This window comes from Micropterus dolomieu, linkage group LG09, assembly GCF_021292245.1.
Source record: "Micropterus dolomieu isolate WLL.071019.BEF.003 ecotype Adirondacks linkage group LG09, ASM2129224v1, whole genome shotgun sequence".
Lineage (NCBI taxonomy): Eukaryota > Metazoa > Chordata > Actinopteri > Centrarchiformes > Centrarchidae > Micropterus > Micropterus dolomieu.
The window spans coordinates 25,045,386-25,063,690 of NC_060158.1; the positions used below are offsets into that span (position 1 = coordinate 25,045,386).

At 39.6% G+C, this 18,305-nt stretch overlaps 1 protein-coding gene across 1 annotated transcript in view; it reads right to left on the reverse strand.

Moving 5' to 3' along the window:
• The window catches only part of kcnk9 (potassium channel, subfamily K, member 9), a 42,734-nt gene extending 25,206 nt beyond the window's left edge, over positions 1-17,528 (reverse strand). Inside the window, exon 1 of the mRNA XM_046058716.1 lies at positions 16,916-17,528. Coding sequence (XP_045914672.1) covers positions 16,916-17,528 — 613 coding nt within the window. The remainder of the gene's footprint in view (positions 1-16,915) is intronic.
• Positions 17,529-18,305: the final 777 nt, after the last annotated feature.

Consider the following 18,305-nt stretch of genomic DNA (forward strand, 5'->3'; position numbering starts at 1 on the left):
CAGTATACGACTGATTGTTGTCCTATGGACAGAGTCTCCCACCTCAGCTGTAGATCTCTGCAGTTCATCCAGAGTGATCATCGTAGATTTGCAGTGGTCTGATACTCCTTCCATTTCAATATTATCGCTTGCACAGTGCTCCTTGGGATGTTTAAAGCTTGGGAAATCTTTTTGTATCCAAATCCGGCTTTAAACTTCTCCACAACAGTATCTCGGACCTGCCTGGTGTGTTCCTTGTTCTTCATGACGCTCTCTGCGCTTTAAACGGACCTCTGAGACTATCACAGAGCAGGTGCATTTATACGGAGACTTGATTTCACACAGGTGGATTCTATTTATCATCATTAGTCATTTAGGTCAACATTGGATCATTCAGAGATCCTCACTGAACTTCTGGAGAGAGTTTGCTGCACTGAAAGTAAAGGGGCTGAATAATTTTGCACGCCCAATTTTTCAGTTTTTTATTTGTTAAAAAAGTTTGAAATATCCAATAAATTTCGTTCCACTTCATGATTGTGTCCCACTTCTTGTAGATTCTTCACAAAAAATTACAGTTTTATATCTTTATGTTTGAAGCCTGAAATGTGGCAAAAGGTCGAAAAGTTCAAGGGGACCGAATACTTTCGCAAGGCACTGTATGGAACACCGGCTCCATCTAGCTCTGTGTGTGGTAGAACAGAGCCGTTGGTAAAAAAAAAACAGTTAAGAACAGAGCTTTCAGAACAGGAGGAAATCTGAGGTTTTGGCTCATAGGGATTTCTTTTAAATACTTTAACCTCATTATTTGAAGCATTGGCCATTTTTAACATGAACATCCAACATTGTAACATTGTAGATAAGTCATAAAATATGGAAAAGCATAATAGATCTCCTTTAATAAAGGAGTCAGGGGAAACAGCCTGGTTCACTCCAAAGTACACAAACGCTAAAAAATAGCAACAAATAAGATGTTGGTTGTTTCATCTTGATTCAGGGAGAGTTCCATGATGTAGTCTAACTATAGGGAGCCAAAGTAAAACTGGAACTTCCAGACGTGACGAAATGACTTCTGTACTTGTTGTCAGGTAACCAACAGAAGGCAGCTGTTTCCCTCTGCTTCCAGCCATGATGCTAAGCTACGCTAATCACATCCATACACAGTAACGAGAGAGGGATCGATCTTCTCAGCTGTCAGCAACATTATATCAAAAGTTGTCTAACTATTCCTTAAAAAAGGGCAAAAATACTTTAGTTTAGTGTTGTATAGAGGCTCAGTCATTTTCAGCTGGGCACCGTGGTTGAAAAATCTTTCCTCCTGTTAAAATGTTATTTAAACAGGAGGAAAGAGTGCATTTGTTTGGAACTATTTAATACACCTTTGGTGCACCAGTGTTTACAGCATGAGGACAGAATATGTGAGATTGACTCAAAATAATGCCTGTGTTTTGTTTTTTTACAAAGAAGAGCAATGTCACCCAGTGCCAACATGGTGACATTGCTATGACAATGAGGCAATGAAAACAAGCAGTCAAATGACAGGTTGTAAACAAGCAGTTTAGCCAGATTATCTAAACCACTTTATTTGGAGGTAAACTGAAAGTGAGCAATGTTGGTTATACTGTCTAATTAACTGTGAACTGAGATGGATGCTTAAACAAACACTTTGGGTAGTCATTTCATCATTTTCCTTGTTTCCTCTTCCAAATACGTTTGGCTAAACTATGGGTTTGTTTGTCTGATTGCCTGCTGCTCAGGTTTCTTATCCCATCTGACTTCGTTGAGCGATATTGCTGCAACCCCAGCAATTAACATGGAAAATACAATGTTATTATAACGTATAATAAAAAGGGTTTAGCTATAAAAAAATAAGGCCCAGTTGAACAACTTCAACTCTAAAATCCCTTATATCTATCTTGCATACTAAGGTTTATCACATGTGTTTGGTTCATCTCATCTGAATTTGTAATAAACTAGAATTATCTATTAAGCTTCTTTCCTCATAATTTAACAATATTTGAGCCCAGCATGCATGTACAAGATCTCATATTAATATTTTAGCATGTGTCCTTCATGTTATTTTTATTTTCATGAAAAGTCATGAGAGTCATGTTAAATACAGTATGAAACTGGCACACCAAGGTCTCGAGTTACTTTTAGTGATAAAGTCATTACTGCACTGCACTTTACAAACTTCCCTGTTTCTATCAAATATGGCATTTATATTGGCAGTCAGTGCTAGGATCGTAAAAGGTGTGCTTGTTTTATTAACTGCAAAGTGCCAGAGTTCACTGTGCACATTTGTAAGAGCTGGTGAAGTATGTGCATTGAGTAATACACCCACCCCCCTAGTGAGAACTGAACGGGGAAGCTGAATATGCTATCAAGTTTCAATTTATTCAGCCTGTTTATTTTATGTTACTGACTTGATCTCTTGTTTTAGCCCTATGGAGGCTGCTTACCTCAGCCTCAGGTTAGTCCCTGTTTTGAGGTAGATAGCTGTTTGAGATGACTGACAGGGGTTGAGCCAGGAATCAGACTGACTTCAGGAGAGTACAGCAAGATTTACAAATGCACATCCTGCCTTAAGAGATAGATTCAGTAGCTTTAAGCATCCTGTCTCCAGGTGAGATGTGCGGCCTATCTTGGCTGTTATGGGTGAAATTGGTCACATGCCATTCAAACTAACATACAGTTGTAACAGTACCTGACTTGTATTAGGACAAAAAAACAGAACTTTTTATTCATGTTTATTATAGCTTTGGTCTAATTTGCATAATTTTAGTCATCATTTCTAACATTAAAATTAAAATCAGACAGGTTGTAAACAAGTCAACAGTTTTGCCAGTTATCTATATCACTTTATTTATAAGTATTATTGGAAAGCCCACCTACACATCAACATTTTAACTATTTCAAACATACATATTTAATATTAAATATCACTTTTTTTTCTTTAAAAAAAAATGTATCCTCTGTTTCTTGAAAGAATTAAGAAAGAGTTCAGAGTTGATCAGAGTCAGTCTCTTAAAACTGTGATGGATGTTGATAGTTTTTTCACTGTTTAACTTTCTTTTCTTTTCCATGTAAGTTTGGTCTGTTTAAACCCTTCAGCCTTCTTTCATGCTAGATTGCATCAATTAACTTGAGGCGTAAAAAGTTATTATTGTTGATAGAATGAGGCCAAAACTACAAAAAATTTGACCCAATTTGTATAAATCTGGAACTTTCCTAAAATTTGGGGACTTGTTACAGCCATGCTAGCAGCTAACCCTAATCCTAATTAGGCATAACAGTGCTTTGACCTAAATCAGCAAGCAGGTGATACTTACCAGGTTCAGCTTGTTAGCTTTCTAATTAGTGCTAGTTAGCATGTTCAACCAGAAAGACTATCTTTATGCTTCATTCATTCACAACTCTCTTCCTCTCTCATACAGTCTCTCTCTTCCTGTCCTCAAGCAGCTGACAGTGGGCGTTCTCCCTTTAGTTTCCTAATCAGATTTTGCCATAATTGGCACAGCCAATGATGTAGTCACTATCAAACTTTAAAATCCTTTCTTTCCTCTGCTGCCAGCTGTCATTTCAGTATGAATTGCTGCGGTCCCCCTTCACCCCATTTACCTCCTGCTCATCAGATCTGCTCAGCAGAAATCCTCCTCATCACATCCAGATCCTCAGCATTTTCTTCATCCCTTCATCACCGCCACCAGTGTCTAGACTACATCGGGGGAGGGGGTTCTATACCTCTTATGCTTCATCATGGTTGGCACTGGGTTCAAACCCCGGGTGCTCCGGCTTCCTCCCACCATCCAAAGACATGCAGGCATAGGTTAATCGGTGTCTCCAAAATTGTCCTTAGGTGTGAATGTGAGTGGTTGCTTGTCTATGTGTGGCCTTGCGATGGACTGGCGACCTGTCCAGGGTTACCCCGCCTTTCGCCCGATGTCAGCTGGGATTGGCTCCAGGCACCTGCGACCCTGTACGAATAGTCAAAATGAAAGCAGCAGAGGCCAAGATATCCTGACTTTTAGTTTCCAGTGCTGCTCAAGCTCCAAAAACACTGGTTCCTACATTTGCCATAATGCACATTGACAGCATCTAGACCCCTGTCTTTCATACTCGACACTGAGTGATGACATCATCAGGGTTATTTTCAGAGCCACAGACGACATTATACACCTGTTTTCACAGGCTGAGTAATACTTTCTGTGACAAGTAAATTGTCTTCGATGTGTAAAATCAAGAGTGGGCCCTTTAAGATGAGGATAGTTGGACATGCTGGAGTGCTTTATAAAGCTAGACTAATAATTATTAATTTCATTTGTGCTTTTAGGATAAAGCCACAGGGGCAAACTGTGCTGTACCGAGGGACCTTGTGAGCACAGTTTACCCTCTGAGAAGCAAAAATAGACCAGCCGGCTCCAGAGCCAGTGACTCCCACAGAGAGCATCAGCACCACAGGAACCCATTCCCATCGATCTGTGTAGAGACCTCCATCAAGCTCCCGGTAGGACACTCCAGCAAGTGAAAATAATCTACTGGCTACAAAGTGCAACTAGGGTGAACGCCTTGGCTCATTGTTCTAAAAGCAGCAGTCAGACAATATCTGAACCACTTTCCTGTTTGGACAAGAAAGGCGAGTACAAATTCTTCCAGCATTATAAGGAATTACTGCAAGCTGCCAAACGCCAGCAAGGTGTTAATTTACAGCCCAGATTTGATCTCACAAATTGGGGACATGGAAATAAAATCACAAGTGAACAAAACCACTAAACACCTCAGCAGCACTCCATTAATCATGATAGATCTCGCTGGATAAGTCCAGGTAATGTAGTGTCAAGGGGATAACAACACAGGAATCTTCAGTTATTCAGCAAATAGCCCTACTTGGTGTTTTAATCAGTGTTCAGTCATTAAAGTACTAAATCAAGCTGTAGAAAAGTGCAAAGCACTATACAATTTTACACTATAAAATTCCAGATATAAGTACTGATGTAAACAAATACGGATTTCAATGATGGCCATGTGGTACTACTACTACTACTGTGATAGGTTTACTATGTTCACCATCTTGTTAGCATTCTTACAGCTGAGGCTGATAGGAGAGTATTTGATCATAGGAAAGTACTGGACACATTAAAATGCTGACTTGATGAAGGCCAGGGGTTGAGGCAAACATTAAACATCTGGAGCTTTGTCCAAACCAAAGGGGTCTGGGAGAATGCTCCCTTGGGAACATTTTTGCCCATTTATGGCTCCCCAACAGTGCTAAGGAAATGTGGCCTTCAATCCTCTGAATTGAATATTAGACGAAGAACATTTACACAGCAAACACAAGGACATCTGGTTGTTTGTAAAATGCATAGCAGCCCTGAAAGACTGGGGCAGAAGTAGCACCACACTTCAGTGATATAAATGGTTATATGTGTGCAATACAAGTCTAAGGAGCCTGCATGTTATTATTAAAGCTGTTTACTTTTGTTCATTTTGCTGCATTAAATATAGATGTTATTGTGCAAAAAGCCTAGATAACATATTTTTGCGGACATGATCATGAAAGTGCCACTGTGGGCTCGTGTTTTTAAAGTTTATGGTCTGGTGGACCCTGGTGGCAAGTGGTTTGGTTAACTAATCTTTGAACAAATACTCTACTTTTTGGCATAAATGCCTAAAAGCCAAACATTTCTCTAACATAACAACAAAACAAAAAGATTTAATGGTACAGAGTAGCAGAACAGGTTGTTATGATGATATGATAAACATGCTCTCTATAAAATTTGTTTTGGTGAGACGACTGCAAAAGATTACTTAAAGCAACACTCTTTCTTCCTGCCATTACAAAATGAACACCGGAAGAAAAAAAAAAACCTGACATAAGCCATTATTCATTATACACTCATCGGCCACTTTATTAGGTACACCTGTTCAATTTCTTGTTAACACAAATAGTTAATCAGCCAATCACAAGGCAGCAACTCAATGCATTTAGGCATGTAGACGTGGCCATGCTGAAGTTCAAACCGAGCAGCTCAAATCATCATCAAACTGGTTTCTTGAACATGACAATGAGTTCACTGTACTTTGATGACCTCCACAGTCGCCAGATCTCAATCCAACAGAGCACCTTTGGATGGTTATGCAGCCAACGAATCTGCAGCAACTGTGTGATGCTAATATTGTCAATATGGACCAAAGTCTGTGAGGAGTGTTTCCAACACCTTGTTGTAAGTATGCCACAAAGAATTAGCCAGATCTAAAGGCAAGAGGGGGTCCAACCCAGTACAAGGCATACGTAATAAAGTGGCCACTGAGTGTATATACACCTGTTATGAAACTCAGTGTCATGCATAATGAATGTGCAAATCACCTGGATTTAAAATGTGCTCAGTCATTTTATTGACTGCTGCTTGGGCAAATAAGTCATGAAATCCTATGTCCTTGATGTATTGGAGATGTACATACCGGTAATCCATACTAAGTAATGGGAAACCCGGGGTATTACAAGCCCATATATCATCAAAGAAAATTCAGATAAGTAAGCGGGCTTATTGACCCTCCTCACGGTTGTGCTTTTTGATGTTCGAATGAGAGCATGAACAAAGGACCCTAACACAGCTGGAGAACCATCAACAGGTTCTCTTTGGGAATGAAGAAACTCTGCTGCCTGCCAGGAAAATCAATGGGGGAAATTGCCCTCATCTTTAGTGACATCGTACATCTACAGCTATCCAATCAGTCCGTGTCAATACTCTCAGGGGACCTATCCCATTGGCTTGCCTTAAGGCAACCGACAAATAAATGCACAGCCTCTGGAAGGGAAGCCAAATCAAAATATTATTAAGAATTAATTCACCACTCATATTCAAATCTGGCAAAACTCTGGAAGGCAGTAAATGTTATTAAAAATAAAACCACTAATTCTTCACCTTTACATGTCAAATGACCCACACCTATTAATAGTGCTTGTATATACCTCGTGACCCACGTTTCTCTCTTCACGTTACAACTTATTTCTCCTAGTGAGCTAATGCTCTACAAACCATTGATCCCAGGAAATTAACTGGAGCAGACAAACTCGATCTGTTCTTTTTAAAGCTTTCCACTCCATTTATCACTGAGCAAGTAACACACATATTTCATCTTTCCATTACAACTGGTATTATTCCCAGTATCTGGAAGTCTGCTTACGTGATTCCTTTGTACAAGGGAGGAGACAATAGTGATCCCAATAATTATCAGCCAACATCCAAACTTCCCTGTCTAGGAATAGTCGGTGAATAACCAACTCAAAAGTATATCATTTAAAATATTCTGATTTGAGCCCTCACCAGTCTGGTTTCATACCTATGCATAGTACCATCTCTGCTGTTCCATTAGTTTCTTTCTTGTTGTATGGACAAATGGAAGCACTGTGCTGCTGTTTAATTTTCTGCTTACTGATACTCATAAGCAGAACTCATATTCTCATACTCATATTCAGATGCAATACTGGGTTTGATGCAGTGTCTTGTAGATACAGCTTCAAAATGACATGCCAGTGTTTCAAAGGTGGAAATATCAAATCAGATTTTTACCAGTAACAAAAGGTGTCAGTTCTGGGCCCCGTCTTGTTTATAATTTATATTAATAATATTGTCTCTTCACTAATTGACTGTAATGTCCGTCTTTAGCATATGACACTAATCTGTATTGTGTTGCTGAGTTTGTACAACTTACTGTTGCGAACCTGCAACTTTCTTTTAGTGCTGATCAAGATGCACTTGTCAAACTTAAACTAATACTTAATGCAAGAAAAACAACATTTATGCTTTTTTTCTAGAGCAAGGTATATTGATTTTCACGGTCTACACCTATCCACATTGCATGGTAGCAATATTGGGAGAGTCCCAGACTATAAACATATTGGTATTTGGCTTGATGCATCATTTACATTTAAACATCATACTGAAAATCTCATCACCAAATTGCTGCAAAATCTTGGATTTTTGTATAGAAACAGATTCAGCTTCCCTTTGAATTGTAGGAAAAGTATAGTTGAGGCCGTCTTTCTATCAGTCCTAGATTAGGTGATTTAATCTACAGACATGCTGCTGCCTCTAAAAGCCCTACACTCAGTTTATTATTCTGTCCTTGATTCATTACCGGAGAGCCCTATGAAACTTACCATTGATTCTTTATAACAGAGACGGTTGGTCCTCTCTCACAAAGAGGTATGACAAACACTTGTATCTTTTCATCCATAAACGCCTTATTGGACATTCACCACCCTATATAACATCTATGCTGGACTGGACCGCAGGACCCTACCAAATTTGCTCTACTAAATGCTAAAGTCCTTCGCGGTAATCCTGAACTTGGAAAATCTTCCTTTAGTGGAATCATCATCATCATCTACAAAATATTCTCAAGATCGGCACTCTTGCCGGACAATTCAAGACGACGATCTCAAACCACTTCACCTCAGTGTGTGCATTTGTTTTCACTGAGTATTGCCCTTGAATTTTTAAACTCTGCAAATACATTACAAATTCAAAATCATTGCAAATAAGGGAAACTTAATTCTAGAGGTTTAAATAAAGGATTTAATTGAATTGAAGATGCAATGTAGATGGACAATTTGTATGCCCGCCTCACCTACAAACTGTAGAATACAAAGACCTATGCAACATCAACCCCCTCTCCTGAAAATAGTATGAGTAATGTTCGACGATAAACCATCAAAAGTGCACCGCATGCGGCAGGCCATGTATATGTTTATGTAGGAGATAGAGAGAGAACACAGCACGCGTTGACATGAGTAAAGCAGATTTGCGGAGGGCCCATTTACTGGACCTTTTCAGGGGCCAAGTCATTTCGGTGGGCAGGCCTGAAGGAGAACACAAACAGAACACAATGTTTTTCATAAAAGCATGATTTACTGTATAATCACCAGCTGCAGGTCACAGTTTACATACCTTTTTGTCCACCACTAATATTATATTCAATAAAGGCTTCTTTGAATGGGTTGATTTATAATGCACTTTTTAGTGCATACTTCCTACTGACACACAATCAGGATATATAATATGTGAGCGTCAGTCAAGAAATCCTGCAGAAAGACTTGCTGCCCTGAAAGAGGCTGTTGCTGCAGAGCATAATGGAAACTGTGACCAGCACAGCAGGTCCAACAAAGACACGGCATCTGACTCATCTTCACAAAGTGGTTTCATTAGAAGGGACAGGTGATGAATTTAACTGCGAGGATGGTACTCACTTGTATTGCACTTCAAAACAGGAGCTTCTGACTCTACTATTATGTAAATAATCACGCACTGACTCCAGGGAAGTCAGAGTCGCCATGACATTTTGAAAGTGTATCTGGGATCTCATTGTTGGCAGTAACATTTATTTAGTAAGAAAAGCAGTGTTTTATGACTAGTGTCAGGAGTAATGTGTTACTATGTATTACTAAATTACCTAAATATGGGTGTGACGAGACACACAAGAAGAGGCGAGACTTTAACTTTATTTTTAAGCAACCTTCAATGCTGAATAACATGACATTTTTGAGCATTTTAGTTGGAAATGTTTTATTTATGTAAAGGGAAACACAAAATTCAGGTAGGAAGTGACAATTCAAAATCTAACAGAATATAATGCACTATGACTCTGAGGCATTCTGTGCTGCTTTAAGATATGTTTTCTCCCGTAGATCCTTTTGTCATGTAATGTCATCCCTGCTGAGTCAGCACACATGCAGGCGTGATTCAGTCTTCCCTCCTCTTTTGTGTCTTTTGTTTGGGGAAGTAACCTGTTTAAATGTGGCACCTTTTCACCTCAATGATAAATTAATTCAGTTTAATTCAGTAAGAAATTCCTGAACTTTAAAAACTCCTGTGTTTCAGCAGGTTTTCGGTTTGTGTTCAAAACTTTCTGCACATTCAGAATCTATCCCACACAGCTGTGTTGTCTGACATGTTGAGATGTCAGACAACGTCATCATTTAATGAGAATTCATCATATTTTTTTTATCTGGCCTATACTCTGCTGTGCATTACGTTATTGCTCTGCTGGCAGTATCCCCTTCAGACCGTCTGACCGACACAGGACTGTTTGGGACTGCATGTTAGGATGAGACAAGGCGGTGGAAACCAACCGACAACACTTGCGATCAGACAGAAATCTCACCACAAATCCACACAAATGTTGACTTCAGCACCTTTGATAGTTCACAGCTCACATTCCCTAACAGAGCAGGTTTGAGATTCAGTTTTTATTACAAAACTCAGTTATGTTACCACTGTGAGAGCGGTAGAGTGGGTTTACTATCAGGGCATACGCTGGTGTTGCATCAGCTGGGCAGAGTTGATTCAGTCACTTATGCATTTACAGGTGTCAGGTGCTCGTGGCACCTAATTACTATGTATACATTAAAGCTACACTAATCAATAGTTTATATTAACCATGGATCAGATTACTAAGCCTGCAGTTCCCTCAGCTATTCAGGGTGTTTTTAGCATTTTAGCACATTGTTTTGGTTCTCCAGACCACAAACTCTGCTCTCATCCATCTCATTTCAAGCAGCAGCAGCAGGCAGCTGTTTTCAGTTGGAAAAAAAAAAGTTCTGATAAACCGATGGTACCTGCCTAGGCAGACAGATATTAAGCAACTAGCTGGTGAAGAAAGTGGAGCTTCTAAGATGCTAAATATTTGACATGCAAGTTAGTTTTAATTCCTGTAAACATTTAAAACCAACATGCTACTTTTACTTGTTTTCTCACATTGTTCCATTCCAATTCCATTCCATTTTTACCAAATAGAAAACAATGAAAAGGTTTGTGGAGACTTTACACTGCCCTTCCCAAAGCTCGCTTGTCAGTCAAACAATATGTTTAGTAGTCTAGTGGCTGTGTTTTTTTACTGCTCATGCTAATCAAACTGCTAGTAGACCAAATCATCATTTTTCCAATGACACAAGAGATATATTGTCTCTGTTTATCATTACATTTGTCTGGCATTGGGCTTTTATTAGAAATTACATATTGGCCAGTTTTGACATTCATGAACAAAGTGAGGCTGTAACCTCCTGCAAAATCTGCAATTAATTTTAATTCCCTGTGCACATTTTTCATTTAATAGTTTTGAGCAAATAAATTCTTCATTAAAAAGCATTTATGCTTTTGTCTGCCATTTAATAGAGCCTTAAAGTGCTGCTCACCCTAAGAAAACTTCATTAGTCTGGTTTCGAGAAGTTTTGGTGACAGTCTGAATACTGTTTCATAGGTTTTCTTACACGAGCAAGTCAAAAAGGAAACACTGAATCGTACCAGTAATGAAAAATGAATTAAACTGCCTATCTACTGTATATATACACATGTTGATATTTACAGACATTTAGCAGAGATGACTTTAACCTTTTCAGATGTTTTTAGTCTCCCGGCAACATGAGCGACTCAGTGAGAAAGGTAGGTATATATACACACACTGCTGCATGCTGTGGTTGCTTTTCTTTCTCTGAGCAGAGTTGCGGTGAGAACACCTTGCACCTACCACATGCTGTCATTACTAAGTGTCACAATCGGTGCAATTAGTCACACGGATAAATAGAGCCAACTTACAGGGTCACTCTGGATGCAGGGGTGATGGGGAGGGGGGTTACAGCCTCATCATGGCAACCGAGATGGGCCCCTAAAGACAGCTGGTCTGACATGTGCTAACAGTATCACAGCTAGGCTCCAGTTTCAGATCTCCGGCCATTTTCCTTTTGCTCAAGTAGTTTATGTCGGTATGATGATAATGATGATGAGCATGTGATCACGGATTACCTCCAGACATTTCCTGAAACTGAAGATTTTACCGTGTTTAGCCTATTATGAATAAAGCACAGGTGAGGCCTGCAGCTGGAGATTACAGATTTTTTAATCCTCCACGAGGACGTGTGTTGTCTCGGATCATATATTTAAAGTGCAGGCCTGAGATTCAGCCTTTTTATAATGCAACTACTAATATTATTACAATAACTATAACTACTACTACTGCTGCTGCTACAATAACACCTACTTATCTACTATTAGATTGTTAAGGACATGGGGATCAAATGACATATATGCATATTAAACCAAATTTCAACAAAGCCACATCTAATATCTTACTTATCTAGTGGTGAAAGCTCTTTAAGTGGCACTGGTATTCTTCCTCTTCAAGAGGAAAACAGGTTGTGTGATTTGGGAGAAGTGGAAAGTGAATTTGTGTCTTTTGTACAGTACAGACTATGATGGTTTACTGTATGAGTTTCAATCTTCCATGAAATGATTTTTTTGATTTGGTTTAGTTTGTCTAAAAGCCAAAAAACAAAAAGAAGACACTACTTAACTATTTAATCAGTATTGTTCTGATATGTCCAGTATTATAATTCCACAGTGTACATGTACATGTTGTTGTCGTTTGACATTAAGGTCTGAAATACAACTGTGATAATTATTGAAATTGGTTTCTTTTATTTTTGGACTTGTTGTATAATGTGTATGTATACTGCTGCCGGTACTACTTAATATTACTACTTCTAATACTGCCACTATTAGTACAACAGCTACACCTTCTGCTAATGCTACTAATACTAATAAGGTTACATTGCCATTACTTCTTCTACTACTACCCCAACAAGAATATTTCCTTCTGATGCTGCCACTAATATTACCGCTACACTTATTGCATCTCTTGAGACTTTTTAAACTAACAGTCCTTAGCTGACTAAACGACAACATCCCTGAAGAGATCAGTCCAGCGAAATTGATATCAGACTTGAAATCGCTTCTTCATATACATTTACTCCATATTGTTTTTCATTATATTATTTACTTCCCCATGTATTTTTATCACATGCTGCTTTCTTTTTTATTTTATAGTTATATTTTGTGGAAAAAAAAAAGATTCCCTTTTTTATCTTAATTTGGCATAATAATGATAAGGGGAAATAATTCAGTGCAGGAAGACAATATAGAGGACAGATATATATATATAAAATACTGTATGCACAGATGGGTGATAAATTAGAAAAACAAAGCATTCTTTCAAAATATATTCCCACACGTGGTGTTTTGATGATGTGATGGAGAGCGTCGTTAAAGACACTGCTTTGACTTTCCCGTATTTATTAAAACATTCAGCTACCTCTCATGCTTTGTACAGAAGCATCTCCATTTGTAAAGTTTCTCCACTCGTTTATTAAGGTTTGTCACCTGGCAAATAAGGTATTTACCTTATCCTGCTAACACTTCGGGACACGCAGTTATTTATTGCGATGGAGAATGCTATATTGTTATTTGAAAAATAATCTTAAAAATAAAGTACAGATTTTAAGTGAACAGGTGATTAATGTGTATGGCTTTCTGTGCCGGTGGCACTGTGGTAACTGTATTGTTACATTTCTCCAGGGAAAATTTATAAATAAATCTCAATGCGCTGACATGCAGTGAGCGTGGTAACACATATCTTAATAAACATCTTTGTACCATTTTTGCTGTACCACATGATGACACTAAATGTAATTATTTTTCACAAACAGCTCAGAGTTGACAAAGTCCAAATTGGTTCCTTATCTTTGTAGCTGAATTTTTGCACAAAGCCATTTTCAGTTCTTTCACTTTTAGTGGTCAAAATAATTATTTGAAAATCTGTTGGTACAGTGCAGAAGAACACATCTAGTTTCATTATTTGTAAGAGGAAAATGTCCCTCTAAGGCATTAACAGGTGAGGGTGATGAGGTGATGAATCTCACTCTGTCAGCGGGACAGTATGTTTGAGTATAGTCTTCCAATCATTGTGTGAGCTCATCAAATCAAAGCTCCGTTGCCTAAAGACATGGATGGCTGGGTCAAATACTACCTGAAAATAATTCTTTGCTTTGGATTTAATCGACTTGGAGTGCCAGTTGAAAGGGGTCTGCCTTAGCAGGTCTGGAAAGTTGGGTAAATCACCAAAAAAAGATATCAAATTGACAGCAAGACAATTTTCTATGATTGTCTTAACTTCATGGTCTGAGGCATCAAGAAAAATCTATCTGTCCCAAACCTACAGTAATGTCACAAAGAGTACTCAACACATTGCACCAGAAGAAATATGACCTGATGACTATATGTTGTCCATCTAATGACGGTGGTTTTGTCCATTTTTTAATCTTCTTTTTATATAAAAATGTCTTCACTGAACTGAAGTTCAGACATACTGCTGATCTTTGCTCTCAATAAGCAGTGCAATATGGTTGACGGATAAGCCTGGTAATATTCTGTCCTTTTGTTATTGTCAAAAAAAACCATGAAAAATCCAAAACCTATCATGTGTTAGGCTACCTCTCAATACTTTCCTACTTTCCCAGCATGTGTTTTGTTCCTGCGGAAGATTTAAGTCTTTAAAAATGGGTCACAGATGTATAGTTTCACTTTTACAATTGACTAAATTATTTCCTAAACCAGCTAGGTACTGTAGTTTTTAGCAAATGTTACTCAAACAGGAGGAAATTGTGCATTTGTTGGGGACTATTTTCATTCACGGATTGATACACATTTTGTGCACTCAGTTAACATTATCAGCAGCAGAGAAGTGTGTATGTAGGATTGACTCATAATAAACTACACTGTTTATTGTAATTTTGGAAAACAATGAAGATATCTCAGGCTTTGGATATACAGATGCTACTTGTTAGTAGGATCAGTCATTGTTAGTTTATGGTCTTGGGGTTTGGTGAAAATAAGAAAAGTACAGAATATCAGCAGATGTTCTTAAAGATGAGAGGAGATTTTCTTAATCCTCAATGGAGGATATTTTATCAATATCACAATAGTAACTAGACTATTGACAATCCATATGACAATATGTCAAATGGATGCAAAATGGCAAAATAATCAAACTGATGTTCAATGCAGTGAACTTCGTTCTGTTGTTTTACAAGATTCACAACCCTGCCAATGTGTAAAACAACCCCTTCAGAAACTCACTCACAATTTGCCTGAATGCATTCATTTAAAAAGCTAATTTTGTTTTTAAAAAAACACACACAAAATATGCTCATAGCATGACACAGCTCCACTAGAAGTTCACCTACAAGCAATGAAATTTATTTCTTGCAATCAGCAAAATATATCACTTGTTGTCAGTTGCTTTCTCCTCCTTTTCTTTATTGCAGTCTGCTAGAACCAAAAAAATGCAGTCACTCTCATGAAATAATTCCTGTCCAACTTTTATCTAAACAACTGTAAGCCTAAATCTCTTCTTTTGCATGAAAACAGTCAAATCCCTCCCTCACATTCAGCAGTAAAAGTCTGAAAGTTCCCCCTGTACCGTTGCCACTACTGTTAAGAGTATGATAATGCATAAAAGCGGCCTGTTTCCTACAGAGGAGAGACAGTCCGCTGCAGTAAATGTAACCACTTCACAGAACATGAATATTACAATGGCTCTCGTTGTTGTAGCCTAGAAACAACCGTGGATCCACCTTCGCTGTTCTGTGCGGTCGTCCCTTTTAAGTGTTGCCTGGCAAACTGGAGGACAGGCCTGGTGCATTAGTTTCCCCCCAGCTAACAGTCCTCATCTTGAATAACATCTGACTTCCATAATGGAGAAAAGGCATCTCTGTGACCTCTGCGGAAAAAGGAAGTTCATTTGAAATGTTGTGCCCCCCCACACACACACACACATAATCTAAACTCAGCTGACTGAAAGGTTGAATTTTAACTTGTTTTTTTTTTGTTTTGTTTTGATTTTTTGGTAATACTGCCAGGCACATTTTAATAAACTCAATTAACTCCAACTCAATTCACTTAAGCTTCATTCAGTGGTGATTAAAATGCAGAAAGAATGTGGTTTAGTTGTGGAGCATAGAGAAGCTCAATGCGCCCTCACAGCTTGAAATAAATCTTTATGACGCAAATGCAACATACTCATGTGATCTGTGTTTCCTTTTAGCTGCAATCACATCAGATAAATGCATTTATGATAACTGGATCGATTTATCATCCCGGTGATTTTAGTTTTGATGATCACCAGTTCTCATAGTTCACTCATATTTCATTTACAATCGCTTGTTGTAGTAAAGCAGTGTTCTGTAGCTCTTTGATCACACACACTTGTTTGCGGCGAGCCCCTAAGCGACCCTGCAGTGCAACGTCACTCTAACCTGTGGAATAAACTGCATAAAATGCCAAAGTTAGGCAGGATTAGTACAAGCGGAGTCAGATTTCAGTTGCTGAACTCCCGTCCTGCCTGCGGCTGAACTCAGAGGAGCTGTCCTTTCAGCACCACGCCACATCCCGCTGCTTCTCTCACAGATGCTCTCCATCAGTCCCGTTCAAAAAGTCTCGTTATCGCCCTGCACAGCTCCGTGCCTTCTTTCTGCGCGCTTTCAAAATAAATCCCGGCATGTCTAACACCCTCAACTCGTTCTACTCCGTCATACTTTGAGCTGCATCTTGGTGACGCACCGTGCAAAGTTGAATCATAATGTAGTATAGCTGCACCAAAGGACATGATGTGTGTTTTAACAGAGTGAGCTACGTCATCCTTAGGCGTTATTTCACCTATAGGTGATTTTTAGAGACCGCGTCCACATATCCTCGTATTGTTTGGCCGTGGTGACACAAAGCTCCATGCTTGCTCTACAACTTCCTTTGGAACAGCGAGTGTGTACTGCAACATGTTGCTTTAAAACTTAAGACAGACTTGCAGTACAATGTAAATGTTTGTGATCAGGTCGGATTGTTTGCAACTGCTCTGAATAGGAAGCTTCCGCTTGATTGCCTATACAGACCGTTTTATTGCTTTGGAAATGTAATTGTCCTCATAATATACCATGTCCTGTTGCGCAACAGTGAAAACACACTGACACTGAGACGCACCTGTATTGATTATGGGCTCTCGGTTATACTGATTTAGAGACTGGGACTCACCAAAAGATACTGAGACTTACCTATGGTGGTTATAACCGTGATGGCAAAGTAAAATGACCCTGCGAATTTCCACTGCACCCCGGCTCTGTGGGGCTCTGCCTCCATGATGATGGTCTCCAGTTTGCGGTAATCATCCTCGCTGATGTTATATTTCCCCTGGAGACGCTTCTCCTCTGCTTCCAGTTGCTCTTTTTCCCGCATCTCGAAGTCGGACTCCAGGGCGTCAAAGACGGCGGCCCCGACGAGCAGGTATGTAAACGTGCAAATGATCAGGGACAAGGTCCGCACGTTTTGCCGCTTCATGGCCAACAGGAACCGGCGACCGAGGGGCTCATGTCCCCTCGGATTCCCCGGGAAGGCGCAGCAAGCGTGGGGAAAGCCGTGTGGACAGCGCCTGGAAGCGGAGGCGCAGAAAGGTGCGCTCCGGTGACGGTGGCCGCGGTGGACGCCGGAGTCGGAGCAGCGGTGGAAATCCCCCGCCTTGTGGTGATCCCGGTGACAGACCCCCAGATCCTGCTCCTGATTTGCGGAGAGACACAAGAGACTGCTCGATCGCCTGGACCAGAAGCCCTGCAGCCGAAAGACCCTGCGCAAGACCTGCCCAAACCAAGTCCTACCGGTGCGCAGTGCCATCAACAAGCTGCTTCCAAGATCGCCTGTTGGTCTCTGTTCTCCTCAAGTGAACTATACAGATCTGAATAAATTCTTCCAACCAAAGAAACGATCGTTAACAGATCCTTTTTTTCCCTTCTCGTTGATGATCCACTCTTTGTCTGTGGCGCGACTTAAAATGTTCTATAACTGAGCATATTTCCGCATGTCTCTTAAGTTTCAACTAAACACCAACCTGTTAATTCTCACCTCATCAGCATTCAGGCTATTTTTAGCAGCCATTCCCCATATACAAAAAATCCAATTTCTGTGAAATCCTTAAATCTTCCTGGCAAACAGCAGACATCCTCATCAGAAATGTGCTGAGTCGTCGATAACATGGGAGGGTCACAGAGGATCTCAGAGGAACATCAAGTTGGGAAATGTTACTCTCGCTGCGCGCAGATCATCACACCAAGCACACACAACCTATTTCCCTTTACAGGTTCTTCGGAAAACTCACCACTTGTTATAGGAATAAAAAAATACTCCAAATAAATCATCGCCAACAACAGGTTTATATCACAAATAAGAATTTCTCCGAATGGATATCTTTTTTAGGGTGTGTAGAAGATGGAGCGCGTCAGAAAGATGCTTTAGAGCTCGAATAAATAAACATCATTAAAGGTCACAGCGCGCTCCGTGCCCGCAGTGGCACTCATGCTCCATTGCGCACATCCAAATCTCCTCTCCCATACTGTCTGCTGATCACTTTGAGCGAATTTTGGAAAAAGAAAAACAAAAGAATGCATTTGTTTT